The sequence below is a fragment of the Mustelus asterias genome, chromosome 4 (genome assembly GCF_964213995.1).
Source record: "Mustelus asterias chromosome 4, sMusAst1.hap1.1, whole genome shotgun sequence".
Taxonomy (NCBI): Eukaryota; Metazoa; Chordata; class Chondrichthyes; order Carcharhiniformes; family Triakidae; genus Mustelus; species Mustelus asterias.
The window spans coordinates 64,888,152-64,907,913 of record NC_135804.1 but is presented as its reverse complement, the minus strand read 5'-3'; the positions used below and the strand labels follow the sequence as shown (position 1 = coordinate 64,907,913).

The 19,762-nt window shown below is 40.2% G+C and overlaps 1 protein-coding gene across 10 annotated transcripts in view; it reads left to right on the top strand.

Annotated features, from left to right (window-relative positions):
• cnot1 (CCR4-NOT transcription complex, subunit 1) overlaps positions 1 to 19,762 on the top strand; it is a 204,249-nt gene that overhangs the window by 104,631 nt on the left and 79,856 nt on the right. For 8 of the 10 annotated variants that reach the window (XM_078211147.1, XM_078211148.1, XM_078211146.1 and 5 more), the window contains 5 exons: positions 2,396 to 2,546; positions 5,025 to 5,226; positions 7,539 to 7,682; positions 10,168 to 10,292; positions 15,985 to 16,271. In XM_078211147.1, the coding sequence (XP_078067273.1) occupies positions 2,396 to 2,546; positions 5,025 to 5,226; positions 7,539 to 7,682; positions 10,168 to 10,292; positions 15,985 to 16,271 (909 nt within the window). The remainder of the gene's footprint in view (positions 1 to 2,395; positions 2,547 to 5,024; positions 5,227 to 7,538; positions 7,683 to 10,167; positions 10,293 to 15,984; positions 16,272 to 19,762) is intronic. The other 2 variants (XM_078211150.1, XM_078211154.1) reach the window with 1 other exon arrangement.

The window sequence follows — 19,762 nt, the reverse complement described above, 5'->3', positions numbered from 1 at the left end:
GAGGGAATCTATGTGTGGAGCCAGAGGAAATGGGCGAGGTATTAAATGAGTACTTTGCGTCAGTATTCACCAAAGAGAAGGACTTGGTGGATGATGGGTCTGGGAAAGGATGTGTAGATAGTTTGAGTCATGTTGAGATCAAAAAGGAGGAGGAATTGGGGTTCTTGAGAAACATCAAGGTAGACAAGTCTCCAGGGCTTGATGGGATATACCCCAGAATACTGAGAGAGGCAAGAGAGGAAATTGCTGGGGCCTTGAGAGAAATCTTTGTATCCTCACTGGCTACAGGGGAGGTCCCAGAGGATTGGAGAATAGCCAATATTGTTCCTTTGTTTAAGAAGGGTAGCAAGAATAATTCAGGTAATTACAGGCTGGTGAGCCTTACATCAGTGGGAGGGAAATTATTGGAGAGGATTCTTCGAGACAGGATTTATTCCCACTTGGAAATAAGTGGACGTATTAGAGGCAACATGGTTTTGTGAAGGGGAGGTTGTGTCTCACGAACTTGATTGAGTTTTTCGAGGAAGTGACGAAGATGATTGATGAGGGTAGGGCAGTGGATGTTGTCTACATGGACTTCAGTCAGGCCTTTGACAAGGTCCCTCATGGTAGACTGGTGCAGAAGGTGAAGTCGCATGGGATCAAAGGTGAGCTAGCAAGGTGGATATAAAACTGGCTCGGTCAAAGAAGACAGAGGGTAGCAGTGGAAGGGTGCATTTCTGAATGGAGGGCTGTGACAAGTGGTGTTCCTCAGGGATCAGGGCTGGGACCGTTGCTGTTTGTAATATATATATAAATGATTTGGAGGAAAATGTAACTGGATTGATTAGTAAGTTTGCGGACGACACAAAGGTTGCTGGATTTGCAGATAGAGCTGAGGACCATCAGAGGATACAGCAGGATATAGATCAGTTGGAGACTTGGGTGGAGAGATGGCAGATGGAATTTAATCCGGACAAATGTGAGGTAATGCATTTTGGAAGGTCTAATACAGATAGGAAATATACAGTAAATGGCAGAACCCTTAGGAGTATTGATAGGCAAAGGGATCTGGGTGTACAGGTACACAGGTCACTGAAAGTGGCAATGCAGGTGGAGAAGGTAGTCAAGAAGGCATATGGCATGCTTGCCTTCATCGGCCGGGGTATTGAGGTTAAAAATTGGCAAGTCATGTTGAGGCTTTATAGAACCTTAGTGAGGCCGCACTTGGAATATAGTGTTCAATTCTGGTCGCCACACTACCAGAAGGATGTGGAGGCTTTGGAGAGGGTACAGAAAAGATTTACCAGGATGTTGCCTGGTATGGAGGGCATTAGCTATGAGGAGAGGTTGGAGAAACTTGGTTTGTTCTCACTGGAGCGACGGAGGTTGAGGAGAGACCTGATAGAAGTCTACAAGATTGAGAGGCATGGACAAAGTGGATAGTCAAGCTTTTTCCCAGGGTGGAAGAGTCAATTACTAGGGGGAGGCATAGGTTTAAGGTGCGAGGGGCAAGTTTTAAAAGAGATGTACGAGGCAGATTTTTTACAGAGTGGTGGGTGCCTGGAACTCGTTGCCGAGGGAGGTCGTGGAAGCGGATACGGTAGTGACGTTTAAGGGGCGTCTTGACAAGTACATGAATGAGATGGGAATAGAGGGATATGGTCCCCGGAAGGGTAGGGGGTGTTTTAGTTAAGTCAGGCAGCATGGTCGGTGCAGGCTTGGAGGGCCGAAGGGCCTGTTCCTGAGCTGTAATTTTCTTTGTTCTTTGTAAGATTGGCATAAATACCATCTTCAGGTGATTTTCCTGTTTGAGTACGTATTCTGCAACAGTTGTGATGAGGGATCATTCGTGAGTACTAAATGCAAGTCTATCTTTTTACTAGAAAGTCAAGTCCCATTCTCACTGTTTTAACAGTGCTTGGATACATTGTTAAATGAATACTGCACTGTGCCATGGTTCATGTTTTCACAATGTAAATCCAACTGGATGCGCAACTGATTTATAAGTTGTTTTAAAGTGCTTTATTGCTAATCGAGATTAGTGGCAGTTAGATTTACTGTGTGCACAATTATTGAACCCAACAGTCTTTGGCTGCAATAAATGTAGGCTGCCTTAGAAAGCTTCCTTCTCATAGTAAGATTGAGTTAGCTTTAGGTTTGGCTATGTTGTTGCATGAACTGTACCCCAGTTTGATTCACTAGTTTGCAGTATAAATATTTTTTGTACTGAAACTGTTACTAGTCTTCATAATCTAGTAATTGTTGAGTACGAACCTTTGTCTGACAAAACTGATCTAACAAATTGTAAGTGGTAGCCTGGGTTCTTGGGGACATCATGTAACTCTAGACACCTATAATGCATTGCTTCTATTGTTGGATGATTCCTGAATGTTGTGTTTCCTTGTTCTGATAGGAGTGTTTCACAGGAGCTGTCGGAGACCATTCTCACAATGGTGGCCAACTGTGGCAATGTCATGAATAAAGCCCGTCAACCACCACCTGGAGTAATGCCCAAGGTCCGCGCACCTAGTACCAGCAGTATAGAAACCATGTCACCTGTACAGGTACAAGTAGTTAAGTGGAGAAAAATTATTTTTATCCTTTAGGAAGTGTGCAAAGAGCACATTAATGAAAAGTTGTGTTTTTATGTATTCAAGTAGACCGATAAAAGACTATGAAAAGTATTATCTTTAAAACAAAAGCTCAAATTCCAGTGCATGCTTATTTGTGACAACATGGTATAATATCAAGTTCAGTTTACATTTGATTGCAAATTGATGAGTATATTGGTTGACTATTTCAAGATTTCTTGTTCTAAAGTGGAAATTTATATTGTAATTGATGCTGAATGAGAGGTCAAACCAGAGTTGTGATGTGCACGATACAGATATCAAATAAGGTTTTAATTCCATTAATAAAGCAACTATACTTTAATGTAGTGACTTCTGTTATCAGTTTGCAGCCTTATTACTCACCCACTTGTGTTTCCAACTGTATTTTCAACAAGTATTCATATGACACCTTTAACATTGAAGAATTTTCCAAGATGCTTTGCATTTCAGCTCTATGCATCGGCAAGTGCTCCCTAAGATCTGCTTTAAAAAGGAAGAAAAAAGTGTGAAATGCCACAGGTGTTCAAATTCTGAAATAAAAACAGGAACTTCTGGCAATACTCAGGTTAGGCAGCATATATGGAGAAAGGAAGGAAGGATCATAAGAAGGAAAATGCTAGCCCTATTGCACACATGATGCTTGTGAAACATGAGACTGCCTACTGACCGTTTTTCAGTGGTTTTATTTTTATTTCCATTTTAAAAAGATTTGAGTGCCGGTCTGTTTCCACATACTCCGTTGGTCAATTATAAACACATGACTGCAAATGCAATTAAAAGCCTCTGACTTTAAGGTTAAATGCAGTGACTCCCACCTGCTTGATAAATTTCATAGTTCCAATTAAATATGGGAAATCTGCATTAGGATGTGATCCCACAATTTGTCAATTGATACCATTGCTGTACACCATACTTTTGGTGTCCTGTGCCTCCACCCACGAACAGTTGAATTCCATTGGGTAGGGAGGTCCTGAACCCATGCTTCCTCTTGGGCACCAAGCTTCCCCCTGACCTAGATAGTGTGGCATGCCAGTCCCAGTTACTTTCGGATCTGGTGTGAAAGTTCCAGGAATCGCTCCCTATCTGCTCAGTTATAGATGTGCATCGAGCCTTTACCCACCACCATCCCGAGTATCACTTAGGGCCGTGGCTTCTATTCCAGTGGAATCTGAGCAGGGTGGAGGTGCCCATTCTTGCCCCCCATTTGTTTCATACTCTTGATAGAATATTGCAGTCATTTTTGTTGCAGGGAGCAAACTGAAACCTGGTATCTAGTTTGCAGTCTCCTAGGGCTGTGAGATGAGAATGAATGTTCTTTGCAATGGGAAAGAAAGATGCACAAAGCAGAGAAGACAGGTGTTAGAAGAGCAAAACCAAAAAGAAAACATTTGGCAAACACACTGGGAGCTTGAACAAGTAGCAACTAAGTGAGAATGCAAAAAAAAAAAGAAAATGCTTGTTACTGTTTCTCACTTGAGAAGTTGACCAAAATGTTTCTCAGAACAGGCACATCACCCTGAATCTGCCCCTTAACCCTGGGTTAGGAAGTGGGAAGGTGGCCAGGGTTTATACTCGTACTCCTACTGCTGGAAATGTTTGTGTAGAAAATGGGTCAGCTGTGATGCCTTCCTTCCCCATGGTCAAGTAAACTACTGATGCAATCAGAGATCATAAATGAGTAGTCACAATTTGGACAGTGTTATAGAGGACAACTAACATGTAATACATAATAAGAAACCAACTGCTTGGGGTGGATTGAAGTTACTAGCAATGGTAGAAATATGTTACCATTTGAATAAGATGGAGGTTTAAGTTTTTGGTAGGTTTCTTGATTAGAATTTACATGTCTATTAACAATACTGAAAGCTGATAGCGCAGTCATGCTAGTTTCAACCATACAGAATATGAAAAATATATTCTTAATGAGGGTGTTTTTTCGGTGGACCTGGGTCCAGTTGCATTGCATCGTAGTGCCTCCCATTCTGTTTGCTGAGAGATAATTTTGCAAATTCAATGATACTGCCTTCTCACACCCAAAGACCTTCCTCCTTGCTCTAGTCTCCAGTTTTGTGTTCCTTGATCTGGAGAGTGTGTTTATTTGAGCCTTGCATCACTCAGCGCAGAGTGCTCAGTACCAACAGTAACGTAAAGATAAAGCTGCTCTTTCTTATGAAGATAAGACATTTCTTAACCAGGCAATTGTAATGATTGTGGGGGTGGGTGGGGCGATGGGGAGGATAATTGAGAAAGTGATTGTAGATAATACTGATCTCTTATGCTTTTCAAAATAACTCATTTTAACAAAGGTTTCGGTAGCTTAAGCTAAACCAAGAATATTTCTGTAATTTTATTAATTTTCTCCCTAACGCAGATTTTTTTACTTTCCTTCCCCCACACCCCACCCCATCTCACCATATCCTCTCATTGTAGATTGACTCTTTGTCTGGCATGGCTTCGTTGGCCATTGGTGGATCAGCTGCATCCCTCACTCCAAGTATGCAGGGTTTCACTACTAATCTGAGTTCTGCATTCAACACCCCTCAATCACCAGCAAAAGCCTTTCCTCCACTCTCTACACCAAACCAGACAACTCCTTTCAGTGGAATTGGCGGTCTTCCTTCTCAGCTCCCAGGTTAGACCATCCTAATATTGCTTACGTGACGGTCTGCTGTGGTCAAATGGAATTTCATTTGTATTTACATGGATAATGTTAACGTATAAAGCTTTCTCCACTCTGAAATAACCAAACTAAATTAGTGTAAGGCTAAATTGTGATGTTGCAATAAACGCTGTTGCAGTAGCATGTTAAACACATTGCAATACAATGTATTACAAGTTTAGCAAGCCTTGTGTGTGATGGAAAGAGAGGGAAATACTAAGATTTACTCTTGAACTTATTCAAAATTGCATTATTCCTGAGCTGAGGTATTTCACTGGTTTCTATCATGTAATGATGAAATCACTAATTGCTCAATTGTTGATTTCCACACTTTGCTGCAGAAATATGGCTGACTAGCTAATTTTACAAGCTGATGTATTTTCATGTACCATGTAGTAATTAATGGCTTGATTTTTGAATGCATTAAGAACTATTTTGTGGAGCAATTACCCTCGAGTTCAGATCATCCTGTTTCTCTCTTTGATATTAACTTGCCTGTTGTATTCAGTAACTTGAGTTTTGAGAGATTCATTTTTATGCTGATTAATGTACTGACAATGGGACATTGGTATTCGTTATCCATGGTGAGCCATTTGCAGGTGTAGTAAAACATAAGTCATACAGATTTGAAGCTGCGACTCTTAAATCAGTTCAAATAACACCTGCTATCTTGGTGGATTTTCTTTAATTATTTTTCATCTCAGCTATGGCCTTGTTGACTGAGATTGGGTTGAATTTCAAGCAGATTTTTGTGCTTCAGGCCCAATTGCAGTTGGGTGGAAGCTGCTGAAACTTAGTTTCATATAGGACTTCGCAGCAATTTTCATCCCACCATTCTAGTCTGTTCCCGGGTACTAGAAGTGAAAGGATAGAGTGTTAATTCTAGTCCTTTCCATTCACCCCTCCTCCTCTCTTGAAATGAGTTGATTTTAAAGCAAGTCTCCGAAATTTGCATGCTCAGTTGTATGTTAGGAAGGTCGTTTTAAAACACAAAGGGGAAAAACTTCAATTTACAAATACAGTAAATGAGTTGTTTTCAGAAATGCACATTCATTGAAAGGATCTATTTGATGCAACCCTCCTGAGTGTATTTTTGTCCCACTTAGTGGTACTTATGTATGGAATGCACACTTTGTAGTCATTTTCGTCATGGGAAAATGCAGTACTGCATTATGTTCAATTGTCAAAGTTGATTAAATGTCAGACTTGCTGTCTGACACAACTTGGTACTGTCAGCTTTTGCATCAAAATCAGACTTGGATAGGTTTGCTCTCATGATCATAATTGGAGGAATTCTAAGCACTTGACAGGCCAACATCTTTGAACATGTAATATATACATCCAACTGCCATGTAAACTGGTCAAGAGTTCCAGATTAAATTTGTTACAATTGGGGCTTTTAGGTAATCCAAACAAACTACTATTTTAAAAATGTGAAGGAAATTTCTTAGCTTCCATAATTCATTGTCCATGTCCTTATCCATCTTCTCATTTCACTGAGCCATAAGTCTATCCTGCAGAAACCTCACAGGCTGTTGTCCTTGGAGTAGTTGGTTGTTCACACCAACCAAGAAACTTCCAAGTGATGGATGCTTCTCCTTGGTCAGTAAGCTTATCTTCTCGCAAAAGTACTGGCCCAGTGAACCTTGGGCATTCACTCACTGCTTCAAATTAACTTTAAATCCAACTCTTAACTGTTTGTATGTAATCCCTACTTTTTGGGTTTCTTTTGGAAGTAAGAATGAAAGATGTGTTGTATAGCTCTGCAGCAATCTCTTCAGGGAAAAAATTAAAATTTCACACATCAAGCAAGCAAGCTTGCCAAAGAATAAACTCAGTTTTTAATGTTTGTCATAAAGTTTTGCTTCAAGATTAGAACTGCAAACAATTGACTGGCTAAAATCACCTGGTCTCTGTCATAAACTACTATGATGAATGTGAAACCAGTGCATGATTCCCAATCCCTGTGGAGAACTATTCCACTGAGGCTTGACTTGTTCTAAATATGTTTGCCGGTTGATTGTATTGTATTCTTGAATCTAAGCATCCAGTTAGTCAGTCAGGTTGAAGAGTGTTGTGCTGGCCAGAGGATCCTTCTGGATAGGATGGAAGAGGTAAAGCGAGTCCTGCATTATGGGACTGGTTCTGATGGTGTAACCAAACAAAAGCCATGGCACATGATGTACTTGTAGCTTTGTATGTTAACCTCCTTATGGAGCCTAATAATAGGCTGAAAAAAACTAACATATTTTGACAGGAAGCCTTATTTAATTTTATACCCTCAGGTAGTTTGGGTACAGGTAGTTTGACTGGCATGGGAACTGGTGGACTTGCACTACCAACTGTGAACACTGATCCCTTTGGACAGCGAAAGATGAGCACATCTGGACTGAACCCACAGACATTCCAGCAGAGTAAGATGAAACCTTGTAAGTGGTTGTGTTGTCTGTGACTGTTGTGTGAGTGTGGCCTAGCTAGCTTATTTTATTATTTTGGTTTAAAGATAACTAGTTTTCACAGAGCGATACACGCAACCAGGGCTCAAAATAGATTCCCTTAGATAATGAATCAGAGGTTTTGAGTATTAACAGTTTTATTTATAAACTCTGACATAAGTTATCAACTTGATTAGATCTTTTCCGAGTACATTTCAGTGACCACTAGAATCGTAAAGTGCACAGATTCTTGATGTATATTCAACACAACTCAGGTTTTATTTAATCATACAAATGGGCAATAAATGCTGGTCTTGCCAATGATACCCATATCCAGGAATGAATAAAAAAGAACATAATGGGTTCACTTTTAAAGTTGGGTATACTGGAGAGGTGCCAATGTATACATCAACTAATGAATTACTTTACTAAAGTGAAAAGATTGTAATAGAAAGCAAGGATATTTTTCTACTAACAGCTAATGTTTCTTTCACAAAGAAACTGGAGCAGCAGAAAAACAAATGTGGATCCGTATTAACTGATGTATGTAATTCAGGTGATTGCCACAAGTTAGGGAAGATCACAAAACCTGTTTGTATACTACTTCAGAGCACCTTAGAAAGTCACAACATTTTTGAGTAACTTTGAAAGTAAGATAACATTTGTGGCCTTGTTCTGTTAGACATTTTTGCATCCAAAAGCAAGAAAGCTGTGCTAACATCTGAGAATCCAAATTCTAGCAGCAAAATTGGAAGGCCTGGAATTATCAGTAATGCTGTTTTTGAGCTTTTCATTCAGCTTGGCTGGAGCAACATAGGACACTGGACAAGGTTGAGGTTATGACCAAGATTCTGGGGTGGGGTTGGGTGATTGATTTTGGAAGGAGATAGATTTGTCCTTCGCTTCTACCTATTTTATAACAAAGAACTTGTTGCCTCCTACACCATTGCTGGAAAGTATAACATTGAGATATCTCTAACCTGAGCCTATTTTGAGCACTGTTTTAGGTTGCCCCGGTGGATGCATGCACTTGATATGAATGCTTGTCTGCATGTTTGTGAAATGCCAGCCCATGTTGGAATTTATCAACACCAATTTTCCTCTTCAGTTATTACAATTAGCACCACCAGACAGAAATACTAACCAATTTGGTACTCATTTTGGATTAAAATGTTCAAAATTCAAATCCATTTTGCCGTGGCTGTTACATGTGTTTCTTCTGAACTGGATTCTCAAAGTAATTTTTACTTAATTTTTGAAAAATTGATCACTTCTACAGTAATCTACCAAAATGTACCAATTAAAGGCAGTACATTTCTGGAAATGGTTTTTCTCTCCAGAATTCTTAAACTTGTTTTATTCTGCCCAGCTGAGGGCTTAATAAAATGCTTTGCCAAAATGGTTATTCATTTGTGCACCATTGAAAGTGATATTTGTGCATTACCCAAGTCAAAGATCCTAGCCTCTGTGAAAATTTGTGGCTCATTTATAATTCTCAACAAATAGAAGTGTTTGGAATTGGTTTCAATTGATTTTTAATTCTCAAACTCTAAAAATGTTATCTAGAAAAGAGCAAGGTTAATCTTCATCCAGCAATCTTTAATTCTGGACAAAAGCAAAATACTGCAGATGCTAGAATCTGAAACAAAAACAGAAAATGCTGGAAAATCTTAGGTCTGGCAGCATCTGTGGAGAGAGAATAGAGCCAAGATTTCAAGCCAGGATAACCCTTTGTCAGAGCCCTCTGGTGAGATTTTCCAGCATTTTCTGCTTTAATTATAGACATTTTCTGCTGGAATTTTCATCACTTCTAAAAGTATTGAACCCTTTATCAGCTTTATGGGTAGAGGTTGAACCACAACATGTCAACCAAGTATTATTTATATGCAATCTTTATCGCAAGTGCCAGTAAAATATTCATCCACATTGGAAGGTCTTTGCCATGCAGAGTCTTGAGCCTGTTTTGCAGTGGTATATCCCTTTGCTTTTTTCATTTCAGAATTTCAGTACTCATAAGAGAATTGAATTTGCATCAGTTTACTCAGTGGGTCTTTGTGCTGTCATTCCAGTGTGCACTCATTGTATTAGCTGTGATTGTTGCCAAGTGGAATTGCAGAATGCAAAGATTAGCCAGCTGGGATTAGTTGCCCATTATTTTCTTCCCAGGGTAACCATGCATAGGAAGGAGGTAGTAATGCAGGTGCAATGTCAGATCTGAATCTTGTATTCGTATGACTAATTAGTATGAATTCAAATGGAACCAATCTGAAATACTTAGTGCAAAATATTGCAGCTTATTTTTAATAGTTTCTTCAATGATTGCATTATTTGTTAATTCTGTGATGAAGATCAATGCTGACAAAAGCCATGCATGTTGTTTATATGTCAGCCTGTTGCTTTGCATGTACTGTTGAACAATAGTTACCAAGTAGATTTTGATGAGATTTTCTTTCCCTCTGTTTGTTGCCATTTCACACAGCTGACCTTTCTCAGGTATGGCCGGAGGCAAATCAGCACTTTAGCAAGGAAATCGATGACGAAGCAAACAGTTACTTCCAACGTATTTACAACCATCCACCCCATCCTACCATGTCTGTTGACGAGGTGAGTGTACATTATCATTGGAGGTCAGTTTAGCTCAGTTGGCTGGACAGCTGCTTAGTGATGCAGAGCGTTGCCAGCAGCACAGGTTAAATTCCCATACTGGCTGAGGTCAATCATGAAGATTCCCCTTCTCAACCTTGTCCCTTGCCACCAGTCAGCTCTCCTTTGCCAACTTTATCTTTTTTCTTTCCATAGTCACTAAATAAAATCCATTTGCTATTGATTTAGATGCACTGCATGAGTTAATTTCAGTACAAAATGCCCTTTAATAGGCTCAATCCACAGTCTTCAAAAACGTGTTTTTCAGGTTCCTTCATAGCATTTTCTAATTTGCCTGCCTGGTAACAGTTTCCATGAGCAAATTACAACGGTAGAATTTCGAAACAGGTTTCAAGTTGATGAGTATGTACATACAGGGACCTTAATTGTAGTAAATTGTGTTTTGGAACTTACGCGGGGGTCCTAAGTACAAATAATATACACAGGCCAGAGATTTACCAAGATATGCCAATTGCTCAAGTTTATTTTAAATTATAAATCAGTTACTGATGAAATACTTCAATTCAAGTTGAGAACTTCCACGTTCTCTCCAGCAGTTAAAATGGTCTTGTAACATAAAATTTGAAAACTTTACTGTGAGGCACAGTGAATGTAAAGACTTCACATATCCCTTCATAGTATATCATCCTCTTGAGCCATGTTCCTTTGGCAGGTGGTTTCATGTGATGTACAGAAACCAAACTGTCATGGAGTTCTTCCGTCCTAAGTATTCTTCATTCTAGAAACCTGGGGCAAAACCCCTGATTATATTGGCTTTCATTATTTTAAGAATGAAAGCAAGTGAGTTTTCAATTTTGACAAATTATAATTGACTATGGGCACGATCATTTCAGGACAGTCTGCAATCATTTTTTCCCATCCCAGCAGACCAGTTTTAACACAACTACAGAAAGAAATTCACACTTGAATTTGGCATTGCAGGATTGAATAGCTGGGAATTTACCATCTTTTAACATCTCCAATCTGCAGGACCAGGAGCAGATTACACATTCTGTTCAACTAAACCAGTGGTTCCCAAACTTTTTTCACTGGGCCGCACTTTTGGAATAAAAATTTGGTTGCGCCACACCGAATTTTTTATTGATAAGAAATACATTCAAAAACAAAAAAAAAACAACTCCTAGCAGTGCTTGATTCATAACGTAGAGCACAACTACTTTATAATATGATCATGGGATTCGTCCTCAGCATCACTTGATGCTCTTGCTCTCACTTTGGAAAAATATCTATCCATGTTTAAATGTTTCTTTGATTGTCCTTGAATCTTCCCGCCACACTTGCCATCCTCTCTCGCCGCACCAGTGTGGCGCGCCGCACCCTTTGGGAACCACTGAACTAAACTATTAACCCATTGAAGAAAGCAAACAACTTCCATTTCATGTAAAGTCAGCAGTTACCTGTTTTTCAAACGTGTTTGGACTAATATGGGCACCTTTTCTTTTAAAGTAAGCTTAATTGTCATGATCTGTGGTGGATTACAAAAAGTGGAGCATATTTGCAGTGAGAACAGTCTGCTCCTCCAGATTTGTCTGGGGCTTGGAATTAGTGTGGTGGTACATTCCCCTTCATCACATTGAAACAACCAGTGCATTGACTAGTTTTGGTGAATTCTAGCTCACCTACTCTCAAACATCAACAAAAGGAGAATGTTCAACATTTTCCAGTTATGCAAAATTGCTTTGGGCCGTTCAGTGTAATATTTTTAGAACGAAACTCAGGAAATCTCTCCAGGAGATCTCAAATCATATCCAGCTTGTGGTTTGAATAAGTATGTCTGAAGTTGACATGCTTATGTAGTCTTAGTGCCAGTTAAAAAAATGTATTCCTCCCTGGACTTTATGGATTTTCCAGGGTGTGTTTGGCAAGGTTAGAAAGGCAAACTTTGAGATGTGTGCTATACTGCATTTTGTGAACAAAGAAATAGCCCTCAGGAACACACACCTGGCTGAGGGAGGAGCTACAGCTGTCAATTTTTTTGTTTTTGTATTTCATTGAGTAAATGAGGTCTGAAGCAAGAGTAATACTTGCTGGTGTGTTGTTCTGAAGCACTGATAATGCATTGCCATGGCTTGGCCCAAACAAGGTGAGAATTGTGCTTATCATTTGCTATCCTGATTGTACGATGACCCATTTTACTGATAATCTAAGCACGCATTTACGCTTCTAATTTTGTAAGAAAATAAAAATTGGGAGAATGTGCAATACTTTTTCATAAATACACATCATCTGCTTTGCAATCCACTTAAAGACTAGCAATATATTTAATATTGCTTTATGACTATAATATGGGCCAATCTTTGATCGCCCGGTCAAAATCTTGTCATTCCCAAACTCATTTTGGAAACTCCATCTGCTCGGAAGCAGTAGTGGGTAAAAGAGATTGGCAATACGTGTGTCTTGCCAACATTATCCACATACTAAGAATGATTTTTAAAATATAGAACAAATTACACGGTACAGTAGACTGGTGCAAAATCAGAAAATGCTGGAAAATCTCAGCAGGTCTGATAGCTTCTGTGGAGAGGGGGCTCTGACGAAGGGTCATCCAGACTTAAAATGTTGGCTCCATTCTCTCCACAGATGCTGTCAGACCTGCTGAGATTTTCCAGCATTTTCTGTTTGTGCATGCTGGAATCTGAAACAAAATGTTTTCCTTTTTATTGTAGTAGACTGGTGGTTTGGTTACTGGACGAGTAATCCTTAAACCTGGACTAAAAGCCAGAGGAGTGAGTTCATATTACACCATGCCAGTTTAAGAATTTGTTCAGTTTTTAAAATCTGGAATCAGTAAAGTGACCATAAATATTTTGATATTGTTACAAACCTAGCTGATTTACTAATAACCTTTAGGGAAGGTACCTGGTCTGCGACTTCAGTCCCACATTAAAGCAACTTGGGCGGTAAATCACTTAGTTGTACCTGGCAATAAATGCCAGCCTTACCAACAAGATGTACCAATACTGCAAGGGCTGGCTGAATGGAAAAAACACAGGGTGTTTTTGATTACTTTCTGGTGATGCCTGCTAATGGTTACATGTCTGAACATTGAGTAAGGACAGGTTATAATGTGGCATGCATACTCTTGTCATCTGAGTCCACAGATTGCCCCACTGGAGTGAAGGGGGGGCAATCAACCCCCCCCCCCCCCCCCCCCAGAGTCAGGTAGTGGGGGGTTGCCCCCTGGGTATTGCGGCCTGGCTCCCTGGCACTGCGCAAGGGGTAAAGTGCCAATGCTTGGGCACCATGGCGCTGCCCACTGAGCTTCAGGCAGTGCCATTGGGTCCCGCTGCAACTCTGCATTCGGGCTGTGTGACAGAGGGAGGAAGGCCAGTGATATCAGCATAGGAGTATGGAACTTCAGTCAGCTATAGAATTGCATAAAGTTCATGGTAGTTTTTGAGAAGGTGTGATTTCAAAGTTTAAAATTTATGTTTTTGAGATTGGGATAGTAAGAGGTAAAATTGAAGCAATATAAGCTGCATTTTTATTGAGATTTCTGTTAGCCCAGCTGCGGTCCTTCATGCATCTAGAGAATGTCCTTTTGAGATTGCCACTGATTGTAGGAGATGTATGAATTAGGAGTTAGAGGAACCAAAACATCACCAAACTCAATATAAAGGCAGTTTAAATTGACCTTTGTAGCATTGAAGCATTCTTCCAGCCTCATATTTGAAACAACAGACTCAATTGTGCTGGGTTTTGTCTGTTCCTTAGGATTTTTGTTGAAGTCTCTTGATTATTTGCAATGATGTGGAAAAAGTTGTAGAATAACAGTCTACTTTCCCAACCCTGACAAAGGAGGAGCTGGAGAAAAGATGCTGTGATTTCTAATGAATGCCATCTTGAAAATTGAAAGTTGAGTTGATGGAGTAAGATAAAATTGACCTATTAGGACACTGGCTAAACATTCCAAATGCAAGAAATTGATGTGTCGCCTTGTGAAAATGACCTGTGCCGTGTTGCAGTGGTATTAGATCAATGATTTGAAACCACTGGCTAGAAATTGGAGAAATGTTTGGATTAAAATTACATTTGAAAATGTTTAATCTCAACATATCCCTCCCAGCAAAACTAACAATTGCTTCTAAGTTGGCTAATTGAGAGTCCTTGTTTTTTTAAAAAATAATCAGTTTTGTCACTAAGTTTTTTGTCAATTGTGTTTTTCCAGCAATTGTATGGTTGTTTAGTTACACTGATTTTCTTAAGGAAGAGGTGAAAGTGAGTAACAATTTTGTCGTGTTCCTGCTCCCATTACAATATCAATTGGCTGTCCAAATATATTTCACTCAAGAATTGCACAAACACGTTCAGGAGATTGTCTTCCCAGAAGTGCAGGAAATCACTGCGCTCCTGACTTCACAGTTTAACTATGGTTATGACCACAGCAGATGTTAATTGCTGAGAAAGCAAAATCCCAAAGGAAGACTTACTGGTCTTACTGTTTTTAGTCTTCTGAAAAGAAGAGAACGTACTGATTTGAGCAGCAAGAAGTCCAGTAACACTTCACGGGATTTTAAAAACTAAAAATAAAAGATTTATTAATAAAAGAAAACTTGAGTCTACCAGGTTACAGTTACAATTAGTCTTACAGAACATTCCTCCCCAAAAATCTCCCTGCTTACTCAGATCTACAGTTGAACGCCTTCCAGGCAATACTTCCTTATAGATGTTTAACTATAAAAATCCAATCATATTACCTAAAGTAAAACTGCCGTTCTAATAACGGGTATACCACACAATCTCTTGAGCACTATTCACTCTACTGTGGAAATCCAAAACATTTAAGAACAAAACTTTTCTGGCTTAACTGGATGGCTGATTCACACTTCACCTTTTCTACCAGATCAGGGCTGTTCCCAGGAGGTCTTCCTTACACAGCCAACACCAAATCAGCTCAACATCTCTCCTTGCATATCTTTGGTTCCTTTTAAACTTTCCAAAATATTCCCCCACTTTAGGAATCAAATAAAATTCAGTAACCTTCCCTTGGTTACATATTAAATTTTGTAAGCTGTAACGCCTTTTACAGCCCTTTTAAATTTAATACTGAGATAACCGACTCTCTGTATCTCCTAATGCAAATTTCTCAGCCTGACTTATTTGCATGCATAAGCACTGAACCGTAGCTTCATTCCAAATATATGTATTCGCATCTTTACTTCTTTCATCCCTCAACTCTTCCAAAGGCTCTCCATTAGTGTTTCCCTAGCTTAATTAAACCATTTGCACGCATTGCTTTCTTTACAGAATAATGCAACATTCCCCCAAAATATTAAAAAAAGGATCCAATCTCGCACAGCCCCATCATGTTGGAAAGTGAGATTTTTGCTAAGTAGGTGGTTCAGTTAATTTTAGTAATTGGAGACCGAGGTTCAAACTCGGGGGTATATGGCAAAGTAACTAACATTGTTGGATTTTTGACAGTTAGTGATATCAAATGCTGTGGAAAGGTGGGAAAATGGGTTTGTGGTGTAGATCAACCATGATCTAATTGAACGGAGAAAAGGCCTGAGCAGCTAAGTGGCCTAATTCTGTTCCTATATAACCAATTATTGCCATGCAGCCACATTTGCTTTCTATGCTGACTCTGAAAATTGGTGCTAACTTGTTAAATTTCCTCTTATTTCTGCAGGTTTTAGAAATGCTGCAGAGGTTTAAGGATTCCAGCATTAAGCGTGAAAGGGAGGTTTTTAACTGTATGCTACGCAATCTCTTTGAGGAGTATCGCTTCTTCCCCCAGTACCCAGATAAGGAGCTGCACATCACTGCCTGCCTGTTTGGTGGAATTATTGAAAAGGGGCTGGTCACCTATATGGCATTGGGACTTGCACTGCGCTATGTTCTCGAAGCATTGCGCAAACCTTTTGACTCCAAGATGTACTACTTTGGTATTGCTGCACTAGACAGATTTAAAAATAGGTATGTTTTATTAAAATTGTTTCTCTATCAGAATCTGGATATGGGCGACTTCACTAAAGAAGAAATTTGATCTGAACAGTTGATATCAAGAGTTGGGGCTGCTGATTGGTCATGCCAGTAATTTGTTTTTGACGGGGTTTAATCTATTTCAGAACTCCCACATGCAACACATACTTCACATTTTTTCAAAGAATAAAATTTGATCACATCAAGGAGGATTGGGGGAGAGGAAAGAGAGATGCGAGTATCACACTTCAATTGGGGGGCCATCATTGTTGAAGCATTATTTGTGGACTTTGATTGAAGGGGCGCATGGTGGCTAGCACTGCTCCTTCACAGCACCAGAGACCCGGGTTCAATTCTGGCCTTGGGTGACTGTGTGGAGTTTGCACATTCTCCCCCTGTCTGCGTGGGTTTCCTCTGGGTGCTACGGTTTCCTCCCACAGTCTAAAGATGCGTAGGTTAGGTTGATTGGCCATGCTAAATTGACCTTTAGTGTCAGGGGATTATCAGGGTAAATGCACGGGGTTACGGGGATAGGACCGGTAGGATTGTTGTCAGTGCAGGCTTGATGGGCCAAATGGCCTGCTGCGCTGTAGGGATTCTATACAAATTAGTTGCAAACAATTGCAGACATGTTTCATTCATCAATACTTAATCGAACCCTTTTTGAAAGTGCTTGTGCAAAACCTCAATTGCACGCTCTCATCAATTCTTTGCATTAATTGTCTCAAAGGCCTATAGCTACCCAGGATTATCCCCCTCTTTTTAAAGTGGACTGTAACATTTGCTGTCTTCCAGCCCTCGGGCACCATCCACATATCTAAGGAGGATTAGAGCATCTGCCATTTCTGCCCTTGCTCCCCTCAATAACTTAGCATGTATCCCTACTGATTCCTGGGATGGCAGGTCTGTCATATGAGAAGAGACTAAGTAGGTTAGGATTATATTCACTGGAGTTTAGAAAAGTGAGAGGGGATCTCATAGAAACTGATAAAATTCTAACAGGGTTAGACAAGGTAGATTTGGAAAGAATGTTCCCAGTGGTGGGAGAGTCCAGAACTCGGATCATCGTTTGAGGATTAGGGGTAAACCTTTTGGAACTGAGGTGAGGAGAAATTTCTTCACCCAGAAGGTGGTGAGTGTGGAATTCACTACCACAGAATGTAGTTGAGGTCAAAATGTTGTCTGATCTCAAGAAATTAGATATAGATCTAGGGGCGAAAAGGATCAAAGAACATGGGGAGGAAGGGAGGATCAGGATATTGAATTCAATGATCAGCCATGAAAATGAATGGCAGAGCAGGCTTGAAGGGCCGAATGGCCTTATCCTGCTTTTAGTTTCTATTTACTGGGCCAGGTGACTTTTCTGCTTTGAGGAACGCTGAAGTACCTCTTCTATTTTTATATGATCCAATATCGCTAATATTTCCTCCTTTACTGCTAGTTGAAAGCTGCCACTTCTCTAGTGAAGACTGGTATAAAGTACTTGTTTAGTACCATGGCCATATCCTGCACCCCCAGAAGAGTCTCTAATCAGTCTTGCCTTTCCTTTGACTACTCTTTTACTAGTTATTTTTAATAGTTTTGGATTTCTAAAAGTTATCCACTAATCAATTCCAATACTTTTCCTTCACCTTTGTCCCATGTTTATATCTCCTCTACTTTCTGTATCCAGCTTGACTCTTGACTGTATTTTGAAATTTACAATTGTCATTAGTCGCCTTGTTCTGCCTCGTTTCAATTTCTATATCTTTAGCTATCCAGGGAGTTCTGACTTTAGATATTGTTTCTGCTTCTGAGAAACGTGAACTCTATACCTGAGCCATCTCCTCTTCGAAGTCCTCCTATTGTTCAAATACTTTTTTTCCATATCATATTTTTATTCACCAGGGCCACATTCCTTTTCAACTTGAGAGGTTAGCTCTCTTCCGTTTTACTATTTTTTTTTTTGATTATACCATGTCCTTTCCTATAACCATTCTAAACCTCATGATATCACCGTCCCCCAACGGATTTGCCACTGTAAGATGCTCACTCGCTCCACTTCATTCCCCAGAACTAAATTCAGTGCTACTGCTTCCTTCCATATTGGGCTGGAAACATTTCAAGATTTCTTCATCCTCTTTGCCCTTTATATTGTTAGTGCCCCTGTCCATATTATTTTATTGGAAACCCCTCCATTATCACTGCTCTGTAGCTTTTTTATTCAGTCAAGATATGTGGGTATTGCTCTCTGGTCAACATTTATTAAGTAAGAAGTTTAACAACACCAGGTTAAAGTCCAACAGGTTTATTTGGTAGCAAAAGCCACACAAGCTTTCGAGGCTCTGAGCCCCTTCTTCAGGTGAGTGGGAATTCTGTTCACAAACAGAACTTATAAGACACAGACTCAATTTACATGAATAATGGTTGGAATGCGAATACTTACAACTAATCCAGTCTTTAAGAAACAAAACAATGGGAGTGGAGAGAGCATCAAGACAGGCTAAAAAGATGTGTATTGTCTCCAGACAAGACAGCCAGTGAAACTCTGCAGGTCCACGCAACTGTGGGAGTTACAAATAGTGTGACATAAATTCTGATTCTAGGATCGCATGATAAAGACTCAGGAGGAAAAAAGCAGAAATATTTATGTGAAATAGTGTGACATAAACCCAATATCCCGGTTGAGGCCGTCCTTGTGTGTGCGGAACCTGGCTATCAGTTTCTGCTCCGCGACTCTGCGCTGTCGTGTGTCGCGAAGGCCGCCTTGGAGAACGCTTACCCGAATATCAGAGGCCGAATGCCCGTGACCGCTGAAGTGCTCCCCAACAGGAAGAGAACAGTCTTGCCTGGTGATTGTCGAGCGGTGTTCATTCATCCGTTGTCGCAGCGTCTGCATAGTTTCCCCAATGTACCATGCCTCGGGACATCCTTTCTTGCAGCGTATCAGGTAGACAACGTTGGCCGAGTTGCAAGAGTATGTACCGTGTACCTGATACGCTGCAAGAAAGGATGTCCCGAGGCATGGTACATTGGGGAAACTATGCAGACGCTGCGACAACGGATGAATGAACACCGCTCGACAATCACCAGGCAAGACTGTTCTCTTCCTGTTGGGGAGCACTTCAGCGGTCACGGGCATTCGGCCTCTGATATTCGGGTAAGCGTTCTCCAAGGCGGCCTTCGCGACACACGACAGCGCAGAGTCGCGGAGCAGAAACTGATAGCCAGGTTCCGCACACACAAGGACGGCCTCAACCGGGATATTGGGTTTATGTCACACTATTTCACACAAATATTTCTGCTTTTTTCCTCCTGAGTCTTTATCATGCGATCCTAGAATCAGAATTTATGTCACACTATTTGTAACTCCCACAGTTGCGTGGACCTGCAGAGTTTCACTGGCTGTCTTGTCTGGAGACAATACACATCTTTTTAGCCTGTCTTGATGCTCTCTCCACTCCCATTGTTTTGTTTCTTAAAGACTGGATTAGTTGTAAGTATTC